The 24115-nt window shown below is 44.3% G+C and overlaps 1 protein-coding gene across 4 annotated transcripts in view; it reads left to right on the forward strand.

Moving 5' to 3' along the window:
* The first annotated feature begins 19454 nt into the window (after window positions 1-19454).
* The window catches only part of LOC120396698 (ubiquitin-conjugating enzyme E2 E2), a 310840-nt gene continuing 306179 nt past the window's right edge, over window positions 19455-24115 (forward strand). Inside the window, exon 1 of one of the 4 annotated variants that reach the window (XM_039521736.1) lies at window positions 19455-19507. In XM_039521736.1, coding sequence (XP_039377670.1) covers window positions 19500-19507 — 8 coding nt within the window. In that variant the 5' untranslated portion in view covers window positions 19455-19499. Of the gene's footprint in view, window positions 19508-19709; window positions 19775-23188; window positions 23335-24115 lie in introns of those variants that run through there. The other 3 variants (XM_039521735.1, XM_039521738.1, XM_039521737.1) reach the window with 3 other exon arrangements.

A 24115-nucleotide genomic window follows, 5' to 3' on the forward strand; every position in this document is an offset into this window, starting at 1 on the left:
GGGTTTCAGGAGGCAATCAATCCCATTATTATTTTATTGGCATAAGGGAGCTCTTTTCTATTGCATGGTGATAGAGCAATAATCTACAATGTACAGTCTTATCACCATTTATAAGTGAATCATATAAAACTCCTCCATTATCATACACCATAAAAAAGATTAAGCCACATGTACATTTTAAAAGGTAATTATTATATTTAAAGGAATGAAACTGAATTCTGAAGGACTGCAGTACCTTATATAGCACCAGCGGCTACACCAATTTATTCTTTCTATTAAACTAGTTTTTATGATTCCAGACTTGTATTTTTGTTAGAAAATAAAAGTTTAAAGGCAAGCACGGCTGCTGGAAAGTGCTAATAAAACCTGCATCCGCCTGGTAGAGCCAAAGAAGCAGGAGAGGTGGCAGATAGCAGCAGAGCAGCAGAAGAGGGCAGGGCAGATATGGAAAGCAGTAACAAGAGAGGCAAAGATTTATAAATGGGTTCTTTGTTACCATGTGTTACAATCTATATTTGTATCTGTGCAAAATTGTGCTCAGCAGACTGCAGTTCAGAAGAGGCTAACACATCATGATGACACCAGAATTGGGCACCATAATCCTTGGATTGAATTATAGCTGTAATGTGTACAGTAGGCTGTACATAAGTTGGTTAAATATAAATCAAATGTGTATTTGGGAACTATAATTTATGTGATTAGGCCAAAGATGTATGTGTATAACCTGTTATTAACCTTTTGAAAACAGTAGTTTCTTCTGAATACAAATCAATGTAGTATTTAAAAAAAAATCAGAATTAAGTTATGTAACAAAATATGTCCTTTATATGAAAGTAAAACAAGCTTACGTTTGCTTTCCTTTGTAAGCCAGATGTTTTAATTGTTAGATAAGCTCCTAATAGTTTGCTCTTTTTTGAAAGGAAAATAAAAGTATATAAATAACTTCTCCTTCCCCATGGTTTTCAGAGAAGCTACTTCTCTTGAAGATTAGGAGTCTTTTGGATTCAAGCCCTAGCTCCTCCTACATCTTCAAACTATGGTTTGAATTAGTTCTCTTTTCTAACAAAAAACTCCTGCTGTTCTTGAGAATCTCTTAATTACTTTTCAAGCTTTCCCTGTTTTGCAAAACTCTGTGAAAATGTAATTATGATGCTAATAAAAGGAATGGATTTTTTTCATTTGGACAGAAAAATACAAAATACAGAGGTGTGCACGAGATACACTGTAAGATTACATAATTATAAATATGCAAACCATACTATATAAGAACCTTGTGTTAAGAGAATGTACTTGGGGAAATTATAATACAATGGAGTAAAGTAGAAAGCACAGTGTGGATTTCAATCAGGATTCTATCATGAGAAGTATTAGGAGCCAAAATTGTGTTCAAAATTCCATATCAAGATAATTCCATAATGCTGAAACTTCATCCTCTCAGAGGTCTAAGTAGAAATAGCCAGTTTCACCCAAGCTTCACAAAAACATAATTCTTAGATTAAAAAATACCCAACCTGTTTGTTCTACTACAACTGATACATGTGTTTTGGAGGCAGCCAGCGGCTTCCAATCTGTTATCAGACATAAAGATTCTACACACATAGGCAGAGTTGCTTCAATATGAGCTGCTGTCTTTTTGAGAGCAAATACAGACTTAAAGGCCTGTTTAGCCAAAAGTATACAGCACAAGGCCAAAAGGAAAAAAACAGCAGAGAGCTGCAAATGATTAGTGAGTGCTCACGTGAATTCTCTCTCTGTCTTCCTCAGACCACAAGTCTTTATCCTGCAGCTAATCCTCTCTGTACCCCAGCCATACCCAGAGGGAAAAAGGCCTGTGAATCCCCAAACTAGGGCTGAGCTAACCTATGCTCTACAGTCCCTTTATGGAGAGATGGATGGGTTTGATGTAGTTGCTTTGCCTTGTCCCATTAACTGGGGTCAGCAGTGCAGACCCATAGAGCAGGTGTGATTGGCACAACTTTTACAAACCATCTGGCCCAGTCTGATAGTCTCAGTTTGAAATCAGAGTTTTCCTTCTCCTACGGGAGCTGCCTGCAATGACTAATGAACCCCACCTTTCTGAGAAAGGCACAGAGAAGTGAAGTGACTTACCCAAGGTGACCCAGGAGGTCCTTAACAGAGCCAGGAATGGAACCCAGGTCCCCCAAGTCCCAGTCCTGCACCCGCTCTACAGTACAACGCTGCCTCCTCTGGCTCTGGGATAGTTGATGAGGGTGTTTTAAGCTAACAGACAGGTAGATTTGGAAGCTTTCCCCCAGGATCACTAGTGCGGGACAGTTGAAGGATGCTCCTACCCTAATTTCCCAAGGTGGGGGGAATCCTGAGCCCTATCACTTTTGTGTGGGTTCCATCCTCACCCACCACATCCATTTCAGCTGCCATTTGAAACTCAGCAGGTAGGGTCATCCCTTCAGAAATTCTTTTTTTGGTGACCACTCACCCTCTGCAGTAAGCATTTGGGGATACTGTGAGCCTTACATTAGTGGAAATCAGAGATAAGGCAACTGAGATGTGCTAAAAATTATGCCAAAAACGTCAGAAATTGCATTGCATTCATTCCCCCTGATCCTCATGCTATCCATAGTGGCATGGTTATGCATTATCACTTATGCTAGTGCAAATCCAGAGCAACTTCACTGAATTCAGTAGAAATACTCTAGATTTCCCTAGGTCTAACTGCAAACAGAGTTTGTCCTACTGGGGATGACTCAAGGACCCATTGTACAGAGCCCTTACTTCGAGAGAGACTGCATAGCCCTGAGCTGCTGCACAAGGGCTTGATCAGGTGCAAGGGACCAGGGTATTTGAATGTTTATAAGGAGAACCTCTCTAAAGCTCTTGCTCTTTACAATCAGACATTAGCCAGCTGCAGTTGGTAGTGACATGGAGACCCCAAGGAGCACAGGCTGCAGTTACTGCTGCCTAGAAGAACAGTACTGTAGTTTGCTATGTTTCCCTCTGGCGAATTGGGCAGCTTTTCAGAGGTATTATACCAAATTTAACTGTCTCTCAACTTCTCACATCTTTCTACTGACCGCACAACCCTTTTTCTCTGTTTATTAGTCTTGTGCAAATGGGACCACTGTGGTGAGATGGTATCGTATCATACCACTTCCTCCCTGCACATGACGTTTTTAAGAATTCATTGCATTAACTGATTTCTCTGCTCTCTCTGCTCTCCATTCCTCAGCACACGAGCCAAGGCAGTGTGGAGCCCGCAGTTATTGTTCTTTAGTTCTGAAGGTGAAGTGGAAAACATGTCAACATCACTGTTTTGTTAACATTAAGTCTATGTGCTAAAGGGAACTTGCCAAAAGAGAAAAAATACAACAAAGGTTGCTGTGCTGACTGTTTGTTCTCAGGAGACTGATTTGCTGACATCACCAGTACTGGCAGAGCTGAATGTTCCTCTTTTGGTTCCTTTGCTGCAATTTAGATTGCACAGTTGCAACTCATTTCACTGCTCTGACCAATGGGGGGGAATTCTTTTACATGTTTTCTTCTGGAAATTGAAAGTAAATTAGAATTGGTGCTCTGCCAAGAATGGAGACACTTCTACCATCATGAGTGTACACTACAAGCCAAATCCTCAGATCCTCCCTGTGGATGATAAGTGTTTGCGCAAGTGTTGAGCTAATAGCAAGTAAGGACCTCAGATTTGGTCCAATGAGCGTTAAAACTATTACTTTCTTCCCTCCTAAAATGTGTAAGTGAATATAGTCCATACAAAAGAAAACAATAGCACTGGCCTGAAGGAGCATAATGCAGTTTTCCCCATACTGCTGTGATATCAGCCTACTTGACTAGAGATTGATTTTCTTGACAATGATTTTCTATTGTACACAAATAGGGAGTGTGATGAACCCCCAAAATAATTTTTACAGCTGAAATAAAACTGGAATTAAAGTAAACTCTAAAGAAAGGAATTTTGATCTAAACAATGTAGTGTCCAGATACCACAGTGATTAGTACCAGATTAGATTAGTTTAAAAATTTGTTGCTCTCTTTTCTACTTCTTTTTCAGTTCTAATGTAAAAAAATTATATCTATATAGATGGACCAAATAGCGGAAGCATGTATTTGTGCTATTTGTTAACATTTTGATTTGACCATATTCATGATTATTTTCTGTTTGCTTTCTGCAAATGTTTGAGTGCTTGCACATTTCCAGCCAGAATCTGCCTACTTTGCACTGCCTGAATAGTGAAAATGGAGAGAGTGGTCTGGAGAATTTAACTGAAACTTTTGTGATTTGTTTCCAGACAATTCACAATCAGAAAAATTCACTGAACAAAGGATTAATTATAAATTATTCAGCAAACTCTGTCTCACAAAATTTTGTCAGCGTTCCATGGATATTCAATCTCATGAGTCCTGCTGACATTGGCAGGAAATGTGTGTCATAACCTCTGCTCATTGCTGTGAAAAAGTGGAGTTTTAAGTGGAATCAGTTTATAGAAAAGGTCATTTTTTATTAGAGAAAATGCTTTTCCACATCAGAATTGTTTTAAAAAATATTGAGACAGGAGAGGGAGAAGGGTTTTGAGGAAAAAAAGTCTTCTGCTGCCATTTTTATTTTGAAAACCTGGTTGTTTAAATACTCTTCTTACTTTGTAGTAAAATTTGCTTCTAATTCATAGCCTGCTTAACATGTGGCAGTTCCAAATTCTATTTTCTGTTATCATTTTGCTGTGGAATACATGAGCTAAAGATATAGACTAGTCTAGAATATATTTTTTTAATTAGATTGTACCGTAACATTGTTTAATCCTGTCCACTCAGGCCAGGCCAAACTGGGCAGCAAATGAGTTTAACAATGGTTATTAATTTCATTGGTTTGTGTAATGAGGATCAGAAGTACTTGGAAGTTCCTGCATCCCTGCCACACTCCCTCTCAGCTCCTCCCTTCTCCCAGCCCCCTCGTTCTGGCCACTTTGTTCCAAAAATAGTCAAGCGATAGACTAGTTTGCGCTATTTTTACTTTCATTTTGGGGGAAAAAATCTTCTCCAGAGACCTAAGTTGAAAAAGGAAACCAAAGCTATGGCTTACCCTACATGAAAGATTAAATATTAATAGCTAAAAGTTCATTGAAGCTGAATGCTGTTTACAGAGCAGAACCCTGCCTGAGTGGATGCCAAAGATATTGTGCTGTTTTCTACAACAAGGATCAAATTCCATTCTCATTTACACTGGTGTGAATCTGATTGTTAAATTCAACTGGATTTACACTGGTATAATCAAGGGTCAGATTCTGCTCCCCTTGCGGACAGTAAGTCATTAAGTAGTACTTTACTAGTGGCCATCTTACACCACTGTTACTAAGGTATGTTTACACTCTGATCGGAGGTGTGATTGTAGCACAGGGGTAGGCAACCTATGGCACACATGCCGAAGGCGGCATGCGAGCTGATTTTCAATGGTACTCTCACTGCCTGGGTCCTGGCCACCGGTCCGAGGGGGCTCTGCATTTTAATTTAATTTTAAAAGAAGCTTATTAAACATTTTAAAAACCTCATTTACTTTACATACAACAATAGTTTAATTATATATTATAGACTTATAGAAAGAGACCTTCTAAAAATGTTAAAATGTATTACTGGCACGTCAAACCTTAAATTAGAGTGAATAAATGAAGACTCGGCACACCACTTCTGAAAGGTTGCCGATCCCTGTTGTAGCATGTGTAGACATACTCAAGCTAGCTTTGATCTAGCTAATTCTGCTCCCTATAACTGTGAAGCCATGCTAGCACGGGTTGTACAGGCCTGCCCTAGGTACTTACTCAGGCAGTTAGCCCACCCTGAAGTCTGTGCTGCTGTGGCTTCACTTCTATTAGTACCCAAGTTATCTAGAGCACAAATAGCTCAGGTATGTCTACATGTGCAGCAATCATATCACCGATTGCAGTGTAGACATGTCCTGAGAGTGTCATAAAGTGGCCCTGAGAGATTGTAGAATCATATCATAGGACTGGAAGGGACCTTGAGAGGTCATCTAGTCCAGTCCCCTGTACTCATGGCAGGACCAAGTACTATCTAGACCAGCGTTTCTCAAATGTGGCCACCGTGGCCACATGCAGCCACCAGGGGCTTTTCTTGCGGCCACAGCCTTTTGGGTGATGATGGGGGGTGGGGAGTAACCCTCCCCCAGGGCCACCAGCAGGGGCTGGTCTCTGTCCCCTTCTGGAGCCACAAACACTGTAGGAGCAGGCAGCCAACATGAGTTCCCCACCTTCCTGGGGACAGTGGGGCTTGGGCTTCAGGCTTAAGCCCTGGGTTGGTGGGCGACAGGCTCTGGCCATGTGGCAGTAGGCTCCATCCCCCAGCCGCAGGGCTCCAGGCTCCGGGCTCACCCCCTGCACATCGCCCCTGGCCCTTGCTGTCTCCTCCAGTCTTCATCTGTGCACCAGGGCCCCAGGCTCTCGCTCTGGGCTCACCTCCCCCATCTCCCCTGACTCCTGCTGCCTCCCATCTATCTCCCTATCGCCCCTTGGCCCCCCTACCCACCTCCCCATCCAGGGCTTAATTTGTCCCCCAGCTTGCCGGGGCTGAGTAAGTCTGCTGTGAAAAGTGATATTAACAAATATACAAAATGTCACTTTTCACATCAGACTTACTAGCTAGCAAGTCTAAAAAAAAGCAACCAAAAAAAAAAAAAAGGCAAAACATGCAAAGAACCTTATTTGTGTTTCTAGTCTGTTTAGGTCCAGTAATGAATAGACAATTATACATTATTTTTAATGATTGAGTCTGAAAAAAAAGCCCACATAAATAAATTACAATGATTTGGACATGTATATGCGCATATATATTTGTTTTTCCTAAAGTTAATTAAGTATTTTAGGAAAAATTGTCAGAGCAGCAACCAGCAAGAGTTGGTTGCCGCGCTCTGAGGCCCGCCAAAAATTTGTTGTGAGAACCCCTGATCTAGACCATCCCAGACAGGTAATTGTCTAACCTGCTATTAAAAACTCCAATGATGGAGATTTCACAACCTCCCTAGGCAATTTATTCCAGTGCTTAACCACCCTGACAGTTAGGAAATTTTTCCTAATGTGCAACCTAAAGCTCCCTTGCTGCAATTTAAGCCCTTTGCTTCTTGTCCTATCCTCAGAAGTTGAGAAGAACTATTCTTTTCTCTCCTGCTTGTAACAACTTTTTATGTACTTGAAAACTGTTATCACGTCCCCCTCCAGACTAAACAAACCCAATTTTTTCAATCTTCCCTCATAGGTCATGTTTTCCAGACCTTTAATCATTTTTGTTGCTCTTCTCTGGACTTTCTCCAATTTGTCCACATCTTTATTGAAATGTGGTGCCCAGAACTGGACATAATACTCCAGTTGAGGCTTAATCAGTGCGGAAGAATTACTTCTTGTGTACATCCCAGAATGATGTTTGCTTTTTTTTCAACAGCGTTACACTGTTGACTCATATTTAGCTTGTGGTCCACTACAACCCCCAGATCCCTTTCCACAGTACTCCATCCTAGGCAGTCATTTCCCATTTTGTATGTGTGCACCTGATTGTTCCTTCCTAAGTGGAGTACTTTGCATTTGTCCTTATTGAATTTTTATCCTGTTTACTTCAGACCATTTCTCCAGTTTGTCCAGATCATTTTGAATCATAATCCTATCTTCCAAAGCACTTGTAACCACTCCCAGCTTGGTATTGTCCACAAACTTTATAAGTGTTCTCTCTATGCCATTATCTAAATCATTGATGAAGATATTGAACAGAACCGAACCCAGAACTGATCCCTGTGGGACCCCATTCATTATGCCCTTCCAGCATGACTGTGAACCACTGATAACTACTCTCAGGGAATGATTTTCCAACCAGTTATGCACCCACCTTATAGTAGCTCCATCTAGGTTGCATTTCCCTAGTTTATTTATGAGAAGGTCATGCAAGACCGTATCAAAAGCTTTATGTTAATTTCCTATAGTAAAAGGTCATGAAAGACTGTTTTGCATCCTGCAGTTAAGATTGATCGTGTTTAATCTTATTTTGCTGCTTAAATCATATTGTGACAGAAGAGCATTGAATACAAAGCAATTTAGATACTTCCTGGTGACCACCATCAGGGAAGATGATGGAATCATTGGTGTGAGACAAGGCTGTGCAAGTATGCAGTCTGTGAGAATTGCCTGCAGTGGATAAAGCAGTATCCTCCCAGTTGCTATGCATCATTCTTTGAAGTATTCCCTGAGGATAAGCATGCTACCCAACTGAAACAAGTGTGGGTAAAGCTTATCACAATATCACATTACCACTATTGAGCTGTTTCAGCTTAAAATTAGCAGAGGACCCTTTGTTTGGAAATCTTGTTTCTAAACTTAATGATAAATTTTTAAGAAAGAGAAGGAATGCTCCATGAAAATGTGTTAAAGAAAAGACATGATAGATCATCTGAGGAATATATATTTAGGGCTAGGTTGCACAACTGGAATAAAGATTCTGGAAATATCTATAGTATTTATAGTTTGACTGGAAAGAGTGCTTTTGTTCTGCATGTGAATCCACTCTTAGAGCTTACTTTATTGTGCTCCAAAGTTAAAGAGGAAATTCCCCTCCCGACCAGTTTATAAGAATACAGGTCACAAACTGGCTTCCTATTCATTAAGGCCCTGATTCAGAAAAGCATCCCAATCCAGTGCTTAAGTGCTGCCCTGAATTGGGGTGTAAGAGCTAAAGTGTGGAATTACAATCTGCCCTGCAAAATGTAGATGTGTTGCCCCAGAAGCAGCACAAGGAAAGGCTCATGCTTCAGAGAGGCACAGTTCCTTCTCTTTTTCTTTGCTCCTACACTGCTGATCAGCCCTATGCTGACTGATGCACTGGGGACAGAGTCAATGCTTCCCACTCACTCATTTGAGGGGTGCAGAGCCTAAGAAGGCAATTCAGGGACATCGGGGGAATGGGACTTACTTCTCCTTTGGCTCCATGTGGCTACATTTTGGCCCCAATATATGGAATGGTTTGTGTCAGGCTGTGAGACTGAGCCTTAGGCATAGAACCCCAACCTTTCATTACAGTGTTACTCATATGAGACATGAGTTGCCATACTGGTATTAGACATCCAACCTTTCGACACTGCTAGTGCTATCAATATCTTTGGTGACTTCCAGCACTGGAATCTAAATGGTTTCACCTCTGAAGGTTGTCATTGGTGGTACTTCTAATGCTGGATATTAGCAATGCTGCTAAGGTCTAATGCAGGAATTCTCAAACATTTTCATAGTGTGGGTCACATGTTAACAGAGCTATTGACTCATGGAGAACTTCCTGTCTCGTTCACAACTACATGGGCCTGCTCCTTCATGATTTCATAACATCCGTGGCCACTCCAGTGATTGGTTATGTTGAAAATAATATCAGAAAAGTATCTGATGTATTTTAGCTGTCTTTTAATGCAATTTAGTGGCTGGAAGCAAGGAAGAGATCAGCACTATGTAGTCAGCCAAAACTCCACAGACTACCAGCAAATTGTCCATGAGCCACAGTTTGAGAAGTGCTGGTCTAAGGCAATTCTTATTACTTATTATTTGTATTATTGTAAAAGTTCCAGGCATGGACCCTGACCCCATTTTGCTAGGCATTGTACACGCACGGAACAAAAAGTCCCTGCCCCAAAGAGCTTACAATCTAAGGTTACCACAATTGCAAGGAGTAAGTAACCAAGAGGTTGGATTAGGAGGTGGAAAAGTAATCAAGAGAAAGAGATGCCAAGAGAGTGACTGGCAAAGGGAAGGGAAGCAGCAAAGGAGGCAAGTGGGAATGAAGGGCTGAGGTGGTCATTGCTGTGGAGAAAGAATGGCAAAGAATGGGTATGAAGGTAAGAGGGAAGTGTGAAGGTAAAGGAAAGGGGAGAAGAGATAAAAGGGTGCAAAAATGTGCCAAAAGCCAATGGGAAGATAAGTCAAACAAGGTAAGGCCCCCAGATGTTCCTGTTATTCATCACATCCTGTTTCTCCCCAACACAACTCTCCTTCACTTTCCTTAGCATGTTGAGTTTTATTTTGTTAAAGTTGAAAACACTCAAATCTATCTGTTTTCTCGAGTTAGTGAGCAAAAAGAGAACTTCATTCCAGATGCCAAATGCCATTTACTACTAAATAAATAAATGAGACCATAAACTGACAGACAAGTCAAATTGATAATACATCATCTGTTTTGTGAAAGGGATAAAACAGAGTCTGCATACATCATAATAACCTGTCTCAGTCTGCCTAGACTCTCAAGTTTTTAGGGCCAAATTGTGGCTGCTCCTTACACAGGTCTGCAGAGCACGGGTTGCAAGGAATCTCCCTGTCACTCCCATTGCCTATTTAGCAGCCAGCCATAATTGCAGGGCCTGTGTTCAGAGGTGCTCAGGGATTGCTCTCTCCAGACATCTCTGGATGCAAAATGCGAAATGTCACAAAAGGATCAGGTGAGGAGACAGGGCTATGGCTCTACCATTGGGCTCCCTGTGAGGGAGAAGGCGCCTACAGTTTGGTGCAGCCTGTGCAGCCCCTTTGTGTACAATGAAGTTCTGAAAGGGATTGGGAGCAAAAAAGGGGAGCCTTTGCTCAGGCCCAGTCCCTCCCGATCTGCCCTGGGAGCGGTGAGGCTCTTGAACAGTGAATAACCATTTGGTTTTTAGCCCACTCACTTAGGATTTCTGAGTTCCCATAACATTTCTCAAAGTGTATGCACTGTTGTTACTGCAAATGCAAACTGTCACCTGAGATCTCAGATATTTATTTCCCCCTATTCCTGGACTGAAAAGTGTAGCACAATTCAGCTTTTTGTAACTGCACTCTGGAAAATGAAAGTAAACCAGTGCTGTTGTAGTGTTCACTTTCATTTTCAAGAATTATAATAATTATACTTTGCACCTTGATCTGAGGCTCTGAAAGTGCTTTACACACATCAGTTAATTAATTCCGCTTTTCATAGGAACTAGGTATTATTATCTCCGCTTTGCAAAAGAGAAACCGAGGAAGAGAGCAATTAAGTGACTTGTCTGAGGTCATCCAGTCAATCTGCCTAGGTCTCCACCCCCATACTTAACGGAAAAGACCATTCTTCCTCCACAATGTTCACCACGCAACCTGAAACCACATGAAAGTAACCTGGTTTAGGGTTTCAATACAAACTCAAGACTCAGTGCAGCTTTGCCAACAGGCTTGTTGTGACTTTTGTGAACTTTTAGAGTGAATCTAGATCCAGGATTGAGCAAACCTGGCCAGATATGTGGCTTGGTGACCAACCATGTGAAATATATGAAAATGGATTACATTTGATGCTTTTGACTGAGCTTGGTTTGACTTTTGACATTTAAACCCAAAGTCATACTTGAGGGTGTAAACTCTTATGAATCAACAACAGCCTTGCATAGCCCACACAGTTTTGCACAGTTCTCTATTTTTCCTATAAAATTTAATGGTGCTTGGGGGCAGAAACAAAGAAAACCTGAATTCTGATGTCAGAACTCTTGTTATGGTTTCAAAAGAAACATACAATTTAAGGTGCATATTCCCCAGAGTGTATTCAGGCCTGTTTTATTCAAATACATACATGGCAAATAATTTATAGCTTCTATAAAAGATTTTACAATGGCAATTAGGACCTGATCCAAAGCCCATTAATGTCAATGGGAATAGTTCCATTGATTTAAATGGGCTTTGGATCAGGACCTACTAGGAATGTACATCATTCTTTGGGTCCTTGCACTATACAGAGAGGAGAGAGAAAATATGTGGATGGTCCACATGTGTCTATCTCACCTTCTGGGCTCCAACCAATGTATTTTTAATTGTCAGCAATGACCAGTCCATTATATTTAAATTGCCAGCCAATTTCTGGTCCATCATTTTCCTGAACTCAGTAAGCAGATGTACAGGCAGCTGGGATACTCACAGCTTCTGTGTCATTTCACCTCATGGGAGATGAAATGTAGCAAACCATTTAGCTGGTCTCCAGTGCACTAAGGAACTCTAGGCAAGTAAAGCAGTGCAGCCAAATCTGAAGACTCACAGGCGTGCAAAGCTACAATTGAAATTCTTCTAAAACCAAATGATATCTTCTATTGTCTCAAAGGAATAATAAACTGTGGCTGGCAGATTGCAGAATATAATAATCACCCATCTGAATTAGTAGACATTCCTAGGAGTGACTGTCTTCTGCTTTTCCACACAGGATTTGTAAAGATAACATTACTCTATATCTAAAGAACATGGCTCTACAGTGCATTACTATATGACAGCTATATTAACTGAAGTTAGAAATTGTTAGATTCAGAGTTACACTTCATCAGTGTATTTAGTCACAATAACACTCTTATTCAAAAATAAATGGTTATTGAAAGCCATTTCCACTAATATGATACTTCAGGAACTTTTAAGGAAAAGAAATCTTCACAGTAAGTGGCACTTCATCTGTAATATCAGGCAACTTAATCTCATTTGGGTTGATCTGGATACTTGGATGTCTTAGACACTGTATTAGTATTTAGTTTTACAGCATATTTGAATCTCTGCCACTTGCATTATTCCAAAATTTATTTTAGTGTTTTGGCCTTGTAACTAATTAACATCTAGAAGTCAGAGGACCCACCCTGAGATCTGAGCGGGCACTAAACATTCTCTCAGGATTCAGTCCCAAAGCTCTTCATAAAGTGGAAAATCAAAATAAACTTAAAAGAGAAGGTAAAAACAGTGGGCCAGATTCTCTACTACCTTCCATTTGTGCAATGTAAATGTAAAATGTATTAGTGTTTTACAGCCACTTTGCAAGGGGAGAAATGGCTATGTAAGATGCAAATATAGAAGAGAACCAGGCCCAGCTAGTTTAATAGTATTGCAATAAGTATAGCTAGATGGGCCTAAACTTAGTTACAAAGGAATATCATAGGAAAGTATTTTATTTGATTTGCAGTTAAAATCTGCTCTCATATATGTTGTCTTTCACCAAACTCTCTCTCTCAGAATCACAGGTGCAGCCAAGTATCACAAAGATATGAATGTGGATCAAGTTCCAAAATATTCTTTAATATGAAAAATAGGCTTTTTTCTTCTTCCAGATCCCACCCAATACTTCCTTGTAGCCCATTTAAATGTTATGACCTCTTTTCAAACCAAGTAGCCATAGACCACAAGAAGTATGCACTGTCCTTTTTCTTATAGGCTAATATTCAAATGTCCAGTCCTAAACTAGCATTTGAGCATTGTGTCATAACTGGCCAAGCTTTAGAGTAAATCCGGTTTGAGTTCAGTTTCTGTGGCATAGGTCCTATGGATGGCCAGGGGTCTATTTCTGGTGCTCAAGGGGTACCACTAAATTGTGCCCTTTGAGGGCAACTGTGTGAAAAAGAAAAAATGTATTTTTATTTGTAAAGAGAAAATGTGTTTCCCTAAGCCACAAGTTGCAATTTTTAAATTGAAATATTTGAATCAACCCCATCACTATGGGGAGGTAGTAGAAAGTCCCACAGGTGCTGGAACTAGCAGTGCTGGGGGTGCAGCTGCACTGAGTGGCTTGAAATGGTTTCCATTATATACAGAGTTTACAGTTTGGTTCAATGGCTCTGAGCAACCCCACTACACAAATTGTTCTAGCACAGCTGTGGGTAAACTACGGCCCGTGGGCCAGATCCAGCCCGCCAGCCGTTTTAAGCCAGCCCTCGAGCTCCTGCTGGGGAGAAGGGTCTGGGGCTTGCCTCACTCCGGCACTCCAGGCAGGGAGCGGGTTGGGGGTCGCTCCATGCGGCTGGTGGAAGCAGCCACATGGCCACGCTCCGGCACTTCATCTAGGGAGCAGGGTTGGGGGTCGCTCCACACGGCTCACAGAAGCAGCCGCATGACCCCGCTCTGGGGCTCCAGCCAGGGAGCAGGGTTGGGGGCCTCTCCACGTGGCTCCCGGAAGCTGTGGCAAGGCCCCCCTCTGGCTTCTATGCTCTCCAATAGCCCCCTCCGGTGCTCCAGTGGGAGCTGCAGGGGTGGTGCCTGCTGGTGGAGCAGCATACAGAACTGCCTGGCCGCACCTCCACGTAGCAGCCAGAGGGGGGACATGCTGCTGCTTCAGCGAGCTGCTTGAGGTAAGCACCGCCCAGACCCTGCACCCCTGAGCCTCTCCCTATGCCCCAACCTCCTCTGCCCCAGCCCTGATCCCCTCCCGCCCTCCAAACTCCTTGATCCCAGCCTGGAACACCCTCCTACACCCAAATCCCTCATTCCCTGCCCCACCCCTAGTCCACAATATCAGCCAGAGCCCTCACCCCTCCCGCACCCCAACCCCCCCAATTTTGTGAGCATTCATGGCCCACCATACAATTTCTATTCCCAGATGTGGCCCTCGGGCCAAAAAAATTGCCCACCCCTGTTCTAGCATCCCTGTTGCCTCACAATTACCTCTCACCACTTACCCTGAAGGCTCTGGAACAGTTATAATGTAATTTAAGAGAGTTCTACGCGGCTGCTGTCCCTTCCCTGTTCCAACTGCTCCTGTGTGGGCCAACTGCTGCATTGCAGGGGAAGGAGGAGAGAAAAATTCTTGCTCCTCTGTTTCCTGCTTCCCTGATAGGCGGTGAGAACCTAAGGGAGCACAGGATAGGAGTTTGATGGGCTCTACCTGTGCTTAAGGGAGCATGTAGCAAAGGACAGCAACACTCACACCACAGTTACCCAGGGCAGTCCAGGAGAGGGCAAAAGACAGAGAAACTGAGAATCAACAACCAGTTATGGTTCCCTCATTCTCTGCTTGGCCCTAGGCCTTGCATCTGGTTAGAGCAGCTGGTGGCTGCCCTAACTTACATAAACTGGTTATGGTTCCCAATCCTCAATAAACCAGTGGGGATAATTGGAATATATTAAACTCCAGCCATGCCCCTTTCCCAGCTCCTGTACACCTCTGTCCACCTTCAACTCTGCAGGGAAGGAGTATAAGCTTTGGCTATACTGTCTTGATGCTGTTGGGGACTTCCCTTTCTCTAGGGGAATCCCCAGCAGAGAATTTGTGGGTAATTTCTGTTTCCTTTACACTGCCTAAAGCAGTACAAAGGAAGTGGGACAGAGTATACAATCTGCTTTAATTATTGATTGTGGCCCCTGACATTTTTGAAATATGTTCAGCTCTCATGGTGGAAAAGTTAGACACTTTCATTTCTTTTGAGGTAGAAACCTTCTCTTCAACCATGCATAACCTGTTTATCCCATTTCCTCCATAGGTAGAAGAACTAATAGCTCTTCTGTATTTTATCCATCTTTGATCATGTGGTTAAAGAGGTTATGAAGCCAGTACAAAAGAACAGGAATTTAGAAAAGAACAGAAGATACTGACTTATTTTATCTACCCTCACCTCTCAATGTTTTCTTCCACCTCAGAATTAGATAGATAATGCAAAGAGTGTATGCATTAGAATGGCTTTAAAAATAACATTTTTTGCTGTAGCAGCTAGAAGAGATTATTCTTAAAATAGTGGATTCAGTTGTTAACAGTTTCTGTCTTTAACCTATCATGGTATTATCCTCTGCAATTATCTTAAGTTAGGCTTTAAACTAGCACGTAAAAACAAGCCTCCATTCTTGACACTAAGCAGTGATTTATTTCCTACCTTGAAGAAAAAGTCAGGATTTTATTAAGAACGCAGAAGCAAGTTATTACTTCCCTCCCACTCCCACCCATCCCTAATATGTTTTATCTTTATTCTTTAGAATCCTGGATGGTAAAGCACTTGAGACCCGTGAGGATCGCTGATTCCACATTGTTATTGGTCTAGTTTTTTTCTTTTGGTTCCAGTTGAATGATAGTTAGTGGAAGCTGCTTCAGAGCACAGGAGAGGAGCAGCAGCTGAGGAGTCCTGATTTTATAGGGGATAGTGGAAGAAAAAATGTCTATAGATGTTTGCAAGAGACTTAAGTCTATTTTCATATTTAATGGTTTGAACAAACTTGGGATAAACAAGTATAATCTAATCTTCGGGGGTGGGGGGGTTGCTCTGTTTCAGAACAAATAAAGAAGACAAACTACTACTAACTTGTCTCCATGCCCATACAATTATTTTCCCTTAGGATGGTAGGAAAAATACTTTGCTTAAAATAGTTTTCTGTCAAGGCACTAGGAAAATAACAGGCTTGTCATTGTTCAGGATTCAACCATGATTGTTTTGATTTTGAACATGATTTTTTTTAGCAATCACAATTCATAAAATTCAATTGAAAATCTAATATTATTTCTGTTGTTGCTACCGCCCCTGCTGGTCCACTGCACCCCACTTTATGTGCTGGCAGCTGTAATGTCAAATGAATAAGAATTTTGATCTCTGAATTGCTGCATCTCAGTGCTTCAGAGATCAGGATTCTTGTAAATTTCTCTTTACAGTTGCCAGCATAGATGATAGCATTCAGCCAAGTAGCAATAAAGGCAACAGGAAATCATGCGGAAGAGACACACCTTTGGGGAGAGTGTGAGGCAAAACAAATTGGAAAGAGGGAGGAAAAGTAAAGTACGGGAGAGGAGAAAAAAAAGAAAATATGTAGTGGGCCACATATCCTCTTGTCTATTTTGGCTGCTTTGTGTTATTCCAGCAGTGTGAAGGAGTCATGCAACCAGCAATAGGAGGGGAATCCGTGGGTAACATAGAGCTACTGTAGAGGCTCCTGCATCAACCCTCCTTCCAATCTCAGCCTCCCAGCATAGGTGCACAGCTAGGAAAAAGGGGGTATAGTCTGCTTTTCTACCCAGTTGGCAGAACAGCCTCAGGGCCAAAGCCCTGAAGCTACTCAAACCTGCTCACAGGCTACTCTAATGCGCCACCCTCGCAGAGTCCCAGATCTCAGACTCCAGTGATTTTTCAGTCCCAGAGCCCAAGCCCTGCCAACCCAAGTCAGCTGACCTGGGCCAGCCATGGTTCTTTTTAATCCCTGTGGTGACATACCCACAGAGGCTTCCTTAAATGAAGAAACCTTAACAGAAGGGCCCCCCACTCAATAGTATGTAGCTGCTAAAACATGCTTAAGCCAGGGGACCCTACCTTGGATTATCTCAACTGTGGTGTCTCTACCGCAGGAAGCCGTAAACTTTCTTAAGAATTCAAAACTAAAGTTGTTCACCGTGTGCCAACGTTCTAAATAGCATTAGCTTTTAAAAAACACACAAAACTGAACAGAAAATATTCTTATGTGCATGTCTTAACATTCCAACATTATGGGTGAAATCCATCATGGGAGTTTTGTCATTGACTTCAAAAGGGCCAGGATTTCACCATATATATTAATAAATTACAAAAGTTTTCTAAAGTATATTGAATAATACAGTGGTAACTAACCTTTACTGTCTGAGAGTGAACCATTATTTCAAAAGGCCAAAATCAATATTTTGGTGCAGGTTGTTTTCCCTGTTCTAACCCATTTACACTGCTTAGTCTCATTCAAAAACTTAAGCTTAAAAATTGCAAGGAAACACATTGTCAATTCATAATCCAATACAAATTTTCTTCTTAACACAGTGGTCCTTGAAGGCTACCATTTAGAGCCCTGAGCCAGAGGTTGGACACTTATGGAATAATATTGGGCCTGATTCTCAGTTCCTACACATGATGTAGGGACAAGGGTAGAGGGTCAATGGTACCTTTTGGTTAATTTTGCTCTCTCTTGGCAAAATCCAGGCCTCATTGAAGTCAATGGGAAAACTCCCTGTGGAAAAGTCTGCTAACTACAGGTGCATCCCACTGTGGTTGGGCTTGGTGTAGTGGGTCTCCTACTCCTTTGGTGTCCCTGCAGACAGTTGCTCTGGCCCTGTGGTGAGCTGCCTCTTCCTGAGACTTGGCTCTCCTTGCCCTTGGGAACAAGCCTGAGTCCAACATGCCAGGTCTGGCAGTGTCACACTGGAGGTTTAGTCCAAATTCAGGCTTTTGGGGCTTACCAGCCCTTGACTCCAGGATCTTCATGCCCGTGCCCTAAATAGGCTGATATAGGAAACCAGGCTCGCTCTCTACTCTGGATTCCAGCCCAGGGACCCTGTATAAAGCAGAGGTAGTCTGTTTGTTAGACCTTCTGCTGTATTCCTGTGCTGATGTCTGCTGTGACCTGCAGCTAGGCCTTCCTCAGTTTCTTTGCTAGCTTACTTTTCTGCAAGTCCCAAACAAAGGGAAGCCAAACTAGTTATAAAAAACAACAAAAGTTCTGCATAAGGCTCACCTGCCCCAATGAGGCTCCAAACCTTAGGAGTCTCTGGTTGGGCTCTGGCCCCATCTGGTCTGTCCTTCCAAGCAGCATCCTGACCAAGTCTCCTGCTATAGCAGGGAGACTCCCATCCACAAGCAAAACATTCCCAATTCCCAGTTTAATAATGTTATTTACCACAACAGCAACACTCCCTCTCCTGCTTGGCCACAGCCATTCCATTCCCTTGCTTGGGTGTCAATTACTTTGGGCTAGGATTGGGATCAGAGCATTCCATGTTCTATTTTTCAGCCTCGTCAGCATGTGCATGCTGCTCATGCAGTTGGCCCCACCCCAGCAGCAGCAGGCAGGCTCATGCATGCAAGAGCTGTCCAGGCTCTCTCACTCACACTCCACCACACCCTGTGGGGGATGTCAGCATTGATAGCCTACAAGGTACTGCAGGGCATCCCCATGCTGCTCTCAACTAGGACTGTGGCTGCCACATGCATCTACTAGAGCTGCATCACAGTCATGAATATCACATGCCCCCACCCAGTTGATGGAGCCAGGCAAGGGAAGGGAATACCCCTCCCCCAGCACCACCTGTATACATTCCTTTATATTCATACTGATCAGTATTTTCAATTTAATTGACACACACTATGAGTTCCCAAAGTAATATACAGGGACTTGTAGTGTGTCTATTCAAATGGACTTTATTAGCAAATTAAGTACCACCACAAATCTCCCTGATCTTAATTTGAAAATGTCTTTCAGTATACAAGGCAGTAGCTGGTTAGTGTCTGGCCCCAGCCAGGCCTGCCTTCACAAGGTTCCCTCAAGAGGTCTAGTCCCTCTCTGAGCTGGCTACCCCAAAGCTGGGCTTTTCCTCTTTTATCACCACCCTGCAGGCTTGATACCTGGCACAGCTGTAAGGAGGTGGGGCTGATTGGGCCTACAGGCTGCCATTAACCCCTTCTTGTTCAATATAGGGTTGTATATCTCTTCCCACTCTCACTGACTTCAAGGGCATCAGGATTTCATGTCCTCTATTCTGTGGTTCTACAAGGCCCTATTCTGCCCCTGGTGTAAATTAGATTAGCTGTAGTGTAGTATATGGGGACTGGGAACTGGACTGATGTAGAGCCCTTACATCAGCTGAGAAAGTTTCCAGCACACAGGATATTCTCAGAGAATCATCAATGCCCACTTCAAGGCACCTTTAAACTAGCAGAGCAGTGTTAAAGAGCCTCAGTGTGAGAACTGAAAATGAAATGCATATCTCCATGGTTAGATTTACAAGATCCATCCTGGTATATAAGAAGAAAGGCAATGTCCAGGTGATTCCTGATACCACAAGACTGGCAGCCCAGACAGTGGCCTTTTACTATGATAACTTATTGTCATTTGAAGGGGGTGTACATTACTTAAAAGGTTATTTATACCATCAGGCTCTGCTGATTGCTCCTTTACTAGCCCTGTAAGAATTTATCTAGGGCATATTGCTAATGGGCACTGCTCCTAGCTTATGTGAAGAGCTTCTCTCAATGGGTCCCTTAGTAGGAACAGAAAAACCACAACTGTTTATATACAATATAAGAGACAAGGTAGGTGAGATATAGGGTGACTATATATCCTGTTTTGGCTGGGACAGTCAGTTTTTTAAGCCTGGTCCTGGCCGTCCCAACTTTTTTGGCAAAAGTGGGCATTTGTCCTGTTTGTGCTGCCAACTTGATCAGAAGGAAGGGTTCAGGCTAGCCCCACATGGTGTCACATTTTCCCTTTGGGAAATCTGGTCACCCTAGTGAGACAATATCTTTTATTAGAACAATTTTTGTTGGTGGAAGAGACAGAAGACAAGCTTTTGAGTTATACAGAGCTATTCTCAGGTCTGGGAAAGCTAATCAGAGTGTAAAGCTAAATATAAGGTGAAACAGATCTTTAAGCATAGGCGTTAACATGTTGCAAGGGACCATTCAAAATGACTGTAGTAAGAAGTAGCTTGTTCCAGTGCTTTTTTAAACATGGGTGGGAATTATATTTGAATTCCTTTCATTTCTAGGAGAAACTTTTAAATGAGAATGATTAGAACACGAAAACAGGTTATTTCAAAATAGTCAGCTTCTCAAAGGAGAGAAAGATTGTTTATTATACAGTAACATACAAAAATAATATTTAGGAAGAATGGGGACAGCATCCAGAGACATGTGCCAACAGCATTTCTAGTCTTTAGGTTTATCAGCAGTGGTTCCTGAGATCTATATTTGTGATCTCCACGTATTCTACATCCATCAATTAGGATAAGTACTGTAACATGATTTGCACCTAAAATGGAGATGAGCACTGAAATGTAAATGTGGAATAGTGTGAAGATTTAAAAAAAACCCTGTAGATACCAAAAAAGGGAAAATATGGTGATTCATCATTAAATATTTATCTATTGTTTGTGTTTTTTCCCTGTTAATTGAAAAGGGGTTTGTATTAATAAAAAGTTTTGTGAAATCTAGCTAAAATTAATTACAGATGATGGGAAGATTAAAGAATTAACATCTATACAATGTTTTGAATATAAGTATTATCTTTTAAGATATAGCAATATTTCAATAACATAACCTATTCTTTTACAGGTTTGTCTAGTTTCAGGTTAATATCACAAGTAGTAATACATCTAAACTTGTCTCATTCACGTGTGCTCCTATTTTGGCCTCTCCCATTCTTAAATGTAATGTTTACCTGCATGTGGTAAGTGATATTAATTTACTTTAATACAGTTATCCCACAGCACCTATGGCCAACTGGGGTTCTTCAAGTTATCTTATGTTGCTAGTTGCCCCAGGTTGTTAATATCATCAAGCTCTGATGATGGACTGCAGAGCCCTGTGGTTGAAATCAGGTAAATACAAATGCTTAGTATTATAAATTAACAAATTTGGCATCTTTAAACCCTGGACAGGCCACTGTCCTTTCAGACCACTGTGCCATATCCCTCAATCCTTCCTGGGGTGGAGTTGTGTGGTGAAACACACCGCCAGTGTAAGGATGTAAGCATCCATCAGGGAGTCTTTTACTCTGGTCTTGCTCCCTGATTGGCATTTGGCTTCCCTCTCTGGCTATGTGTTTGAGGCAGAAACAGGAGTTGGACTGATAGAAAGAGGGGGTGGACTGGCACTCTAAAAGTGTGCAGCACTTACTGGCAGGATCAGAGAGAGGTGAGGAGCAGAGGAGAGGATGAAAATCAGAGGGGACAAAGAAACAGAAAAAAGACCATTAATCAGCATTCCCATGTGCTCTTACTATGGTTATCCTTCTCTCTCTCCTGCATCCTCTGTCCTTTGGTGGAAGAGACAGAAGACAAGCTTTGTCCTCCTTTGTATGCTACACTTCTGCTTCATCTTGTTTTAATTTACACCCTGACTTCTTTGGGGTATTGCCTTTTATTATGTGTTTGCACAACAACCAGCACTATGGGGCACTGATCCTGACTGGGGCCTCTGGAACTTATTACAATATATAATAATAAAAAGAAAAAAAGCAGAAGGGGAAATTCCACATCTCCCTCTAGGATGATGAAATTCTCCAGAGACCACCTGTCTGACCCAGAGCAGATCCTTGCCTCCTGTACCCCCCCTCTCCTTGTATTTAAGCTGGGATGTAACCACCTTAGCCCTCTCAGCACCCAGCTTCCATCAGACCTAGCCCCTTCTTTCATCTATCCAAGTGTCCAGTCCAGTGATGTCCATACATAAACCCCCTGCAACCACTTTCCCAAAACGTAATCCCCCATGCATCTACCTCCCCTACACATAACCCCCCCACACACAACTGGGCACTCATCTCCCCCACACATAATGCCCCCCCCCCACATACACACCCATCTCCCCACCACCTAACCCCCCCAGGCACCCAGCTCCCCACCACCTAACCCCCCCAGGCACCCAATTCCCCCCTATTTCCTCCCCTAGGCACCCAACTCCCTGCCACCTACCCCCCCAGGCACCCAACTCCCCCCTTCCTACCCTCCCCAGACACCCAGCTCCCCGCCTACCTAACCCCCAGGCACCCAGCTCCCCTTCCTACCCCCAGGCACCCAACTCCCCCTTCCTACCCTCCCCAGACATCCAACTCCCCCTTCCTACCCTCCCCAGACACCCAACTCCCTTCCTACCCTCCCCAGACACCCAGCTCCCGCCTACCTAACCCCCAGGCACCCAGCTCCCCCTTCCTACCCCCAGGCACCCAACTCCCCCTTCCTACCCTCCCCAGGCACCCAACTCCCCCTTCCTACCCTCCCCAGACACCCAGCTCCCCCCTTCCTACCCTCCCCAGGCACCCAACTCCCCCTTCCTACCCTCCCCAGACACCCAGCTCCCGCCTACCTAACCCCCCAGGCACCCAACTCCCCCTTCCTACCCCCAGGCACCCAACTCCCCCTTCCTACCCCCAGGCACCCAACTCCCCCTTCCTACCCTCCCCAGGCACCCAGCTCCCCTTCCTACCCCCAGGCACCCAACTCCCCCTTCCTACCCTCCCCAGGCACCCAACTCCCCCTTCCTACCCTCCCAGGCACCCAATTCCCCCTTCCTACCCTCCCCAGACACCCAGCTCCCCCCTTCCTACCCTCCCCAGACACCCAGCTCCCCCTTCCTACCCTCCCCAGACACCCAGCTCCCCGCCTACCTAACCCCCCAGGCACCCAACTCCCCCTTCCTACCCCCAGGCACCCAATTCCCGCCACCTACCCCCGGCACACACCTTCCCATCCCCCCACTCCCGTGCTCCTCTCGCACCCAATTCAATTTTCTCATCCCAGCGCTCCCACTGGTGTTTCCCTTTAACGCGCGCTCCCGCCAGACCTCTCCACGCCCGCGCCCGCTCGCTTGTCATTTTCTCCTCCCCCTCTGAGAACGTGCGCGCGAGCCCGCTCCTCCCCCGAACCGCCAGCTCCGGGCTCATTGGCTGTCGGGAGCGCGCGCGCGGCGGGGTTGGGTGCGCGCGGCGGCAGCTTCACTTCTCTTCGGGCAGCGGCGGCGGCAGCGGCAGCAGTAGCCGAGGGGGCAGCGCGCAGCCCCACCCCTCGCCTGGCCCGAGCCGGGCCGCCCGCTCGCCGTGCCGTGCAGCGCAGCGCCCGCAGCCAGAGCCGGCACCAGCCCTAGCCCTGCGCCTGCAGGTAACGCCCCCGTCCCCTGCTCCCCCTCCCGGCACCACCTGCCCCCCACCACATCCTCCTGCCCCACTGCACCCCACCCAGGGCATCGCCTGCTCCCTGCGCCCTCCTGCCCCCACACTCATCCCTTTTATCCCCAGCAATTCCTGCCCTCGCCACCTTACACCCCCACAGCCAGCTGCCCCCACCACTGCTTGTCCCCTCCACCACATCCCCTGCTCCTCCCAGCCCCCTGCCCCGTTCCTCTACCCCGGCACTGCCTGTCCCTCAACCTCCTGCTCCCCCTGCCTAGTTCCCCTACCCCTTGGCACCACCACCTCCTTCCTAGCCCACCCCTCTACATCCCCATCCCCACTTGTCCCCCTGCTCCCTTGGGCCCCCCACCCCATCCCCTTTCCATAGCCCTATCCATCCCTATGCCCTTGCCACCTCCTCATCCCATCCTCCTGCCCTATCCATCCATCCCCAGATCCCCCAGCCATAGCCCCACCAATCCCTACATCCTCCCTACCCTCTCTCCCCGGCATAGCCCCATCCATCTGTTCTCCTGCCCTTACCACATTCCCTGACCTGTCCATCTGTCTGTCCCTGTGTCCCTCAGCCAACTTTGTCTATCCATCCCCATGTCCTCTGCCCCAGCTACATCCATCCCACAGCTCCCCAAACCCCTCATGTTCCCTCTCTCACTCCTACCACATCCACCTGCCCTGACATCCCACCACATCTCATTGCAATAGCCCCATCCATCCATCCCCCTGCCACCCTCTCCCCCATCATATCCCCT

The sequence above is a fragment of the Mauremys reevesii genome, linkage group 2 (genome assembly GCF_016161935.1).
Source record: "Mauremys reevesii isolate NIE-2019 linkage group 2, ASM1616193v1, whole genome shotgun sequence".
NCBI lineage: Eukaryota > Metazoa > Chordata > Testudines > Geoemydidae > Mauremys > Mauremys reevesii.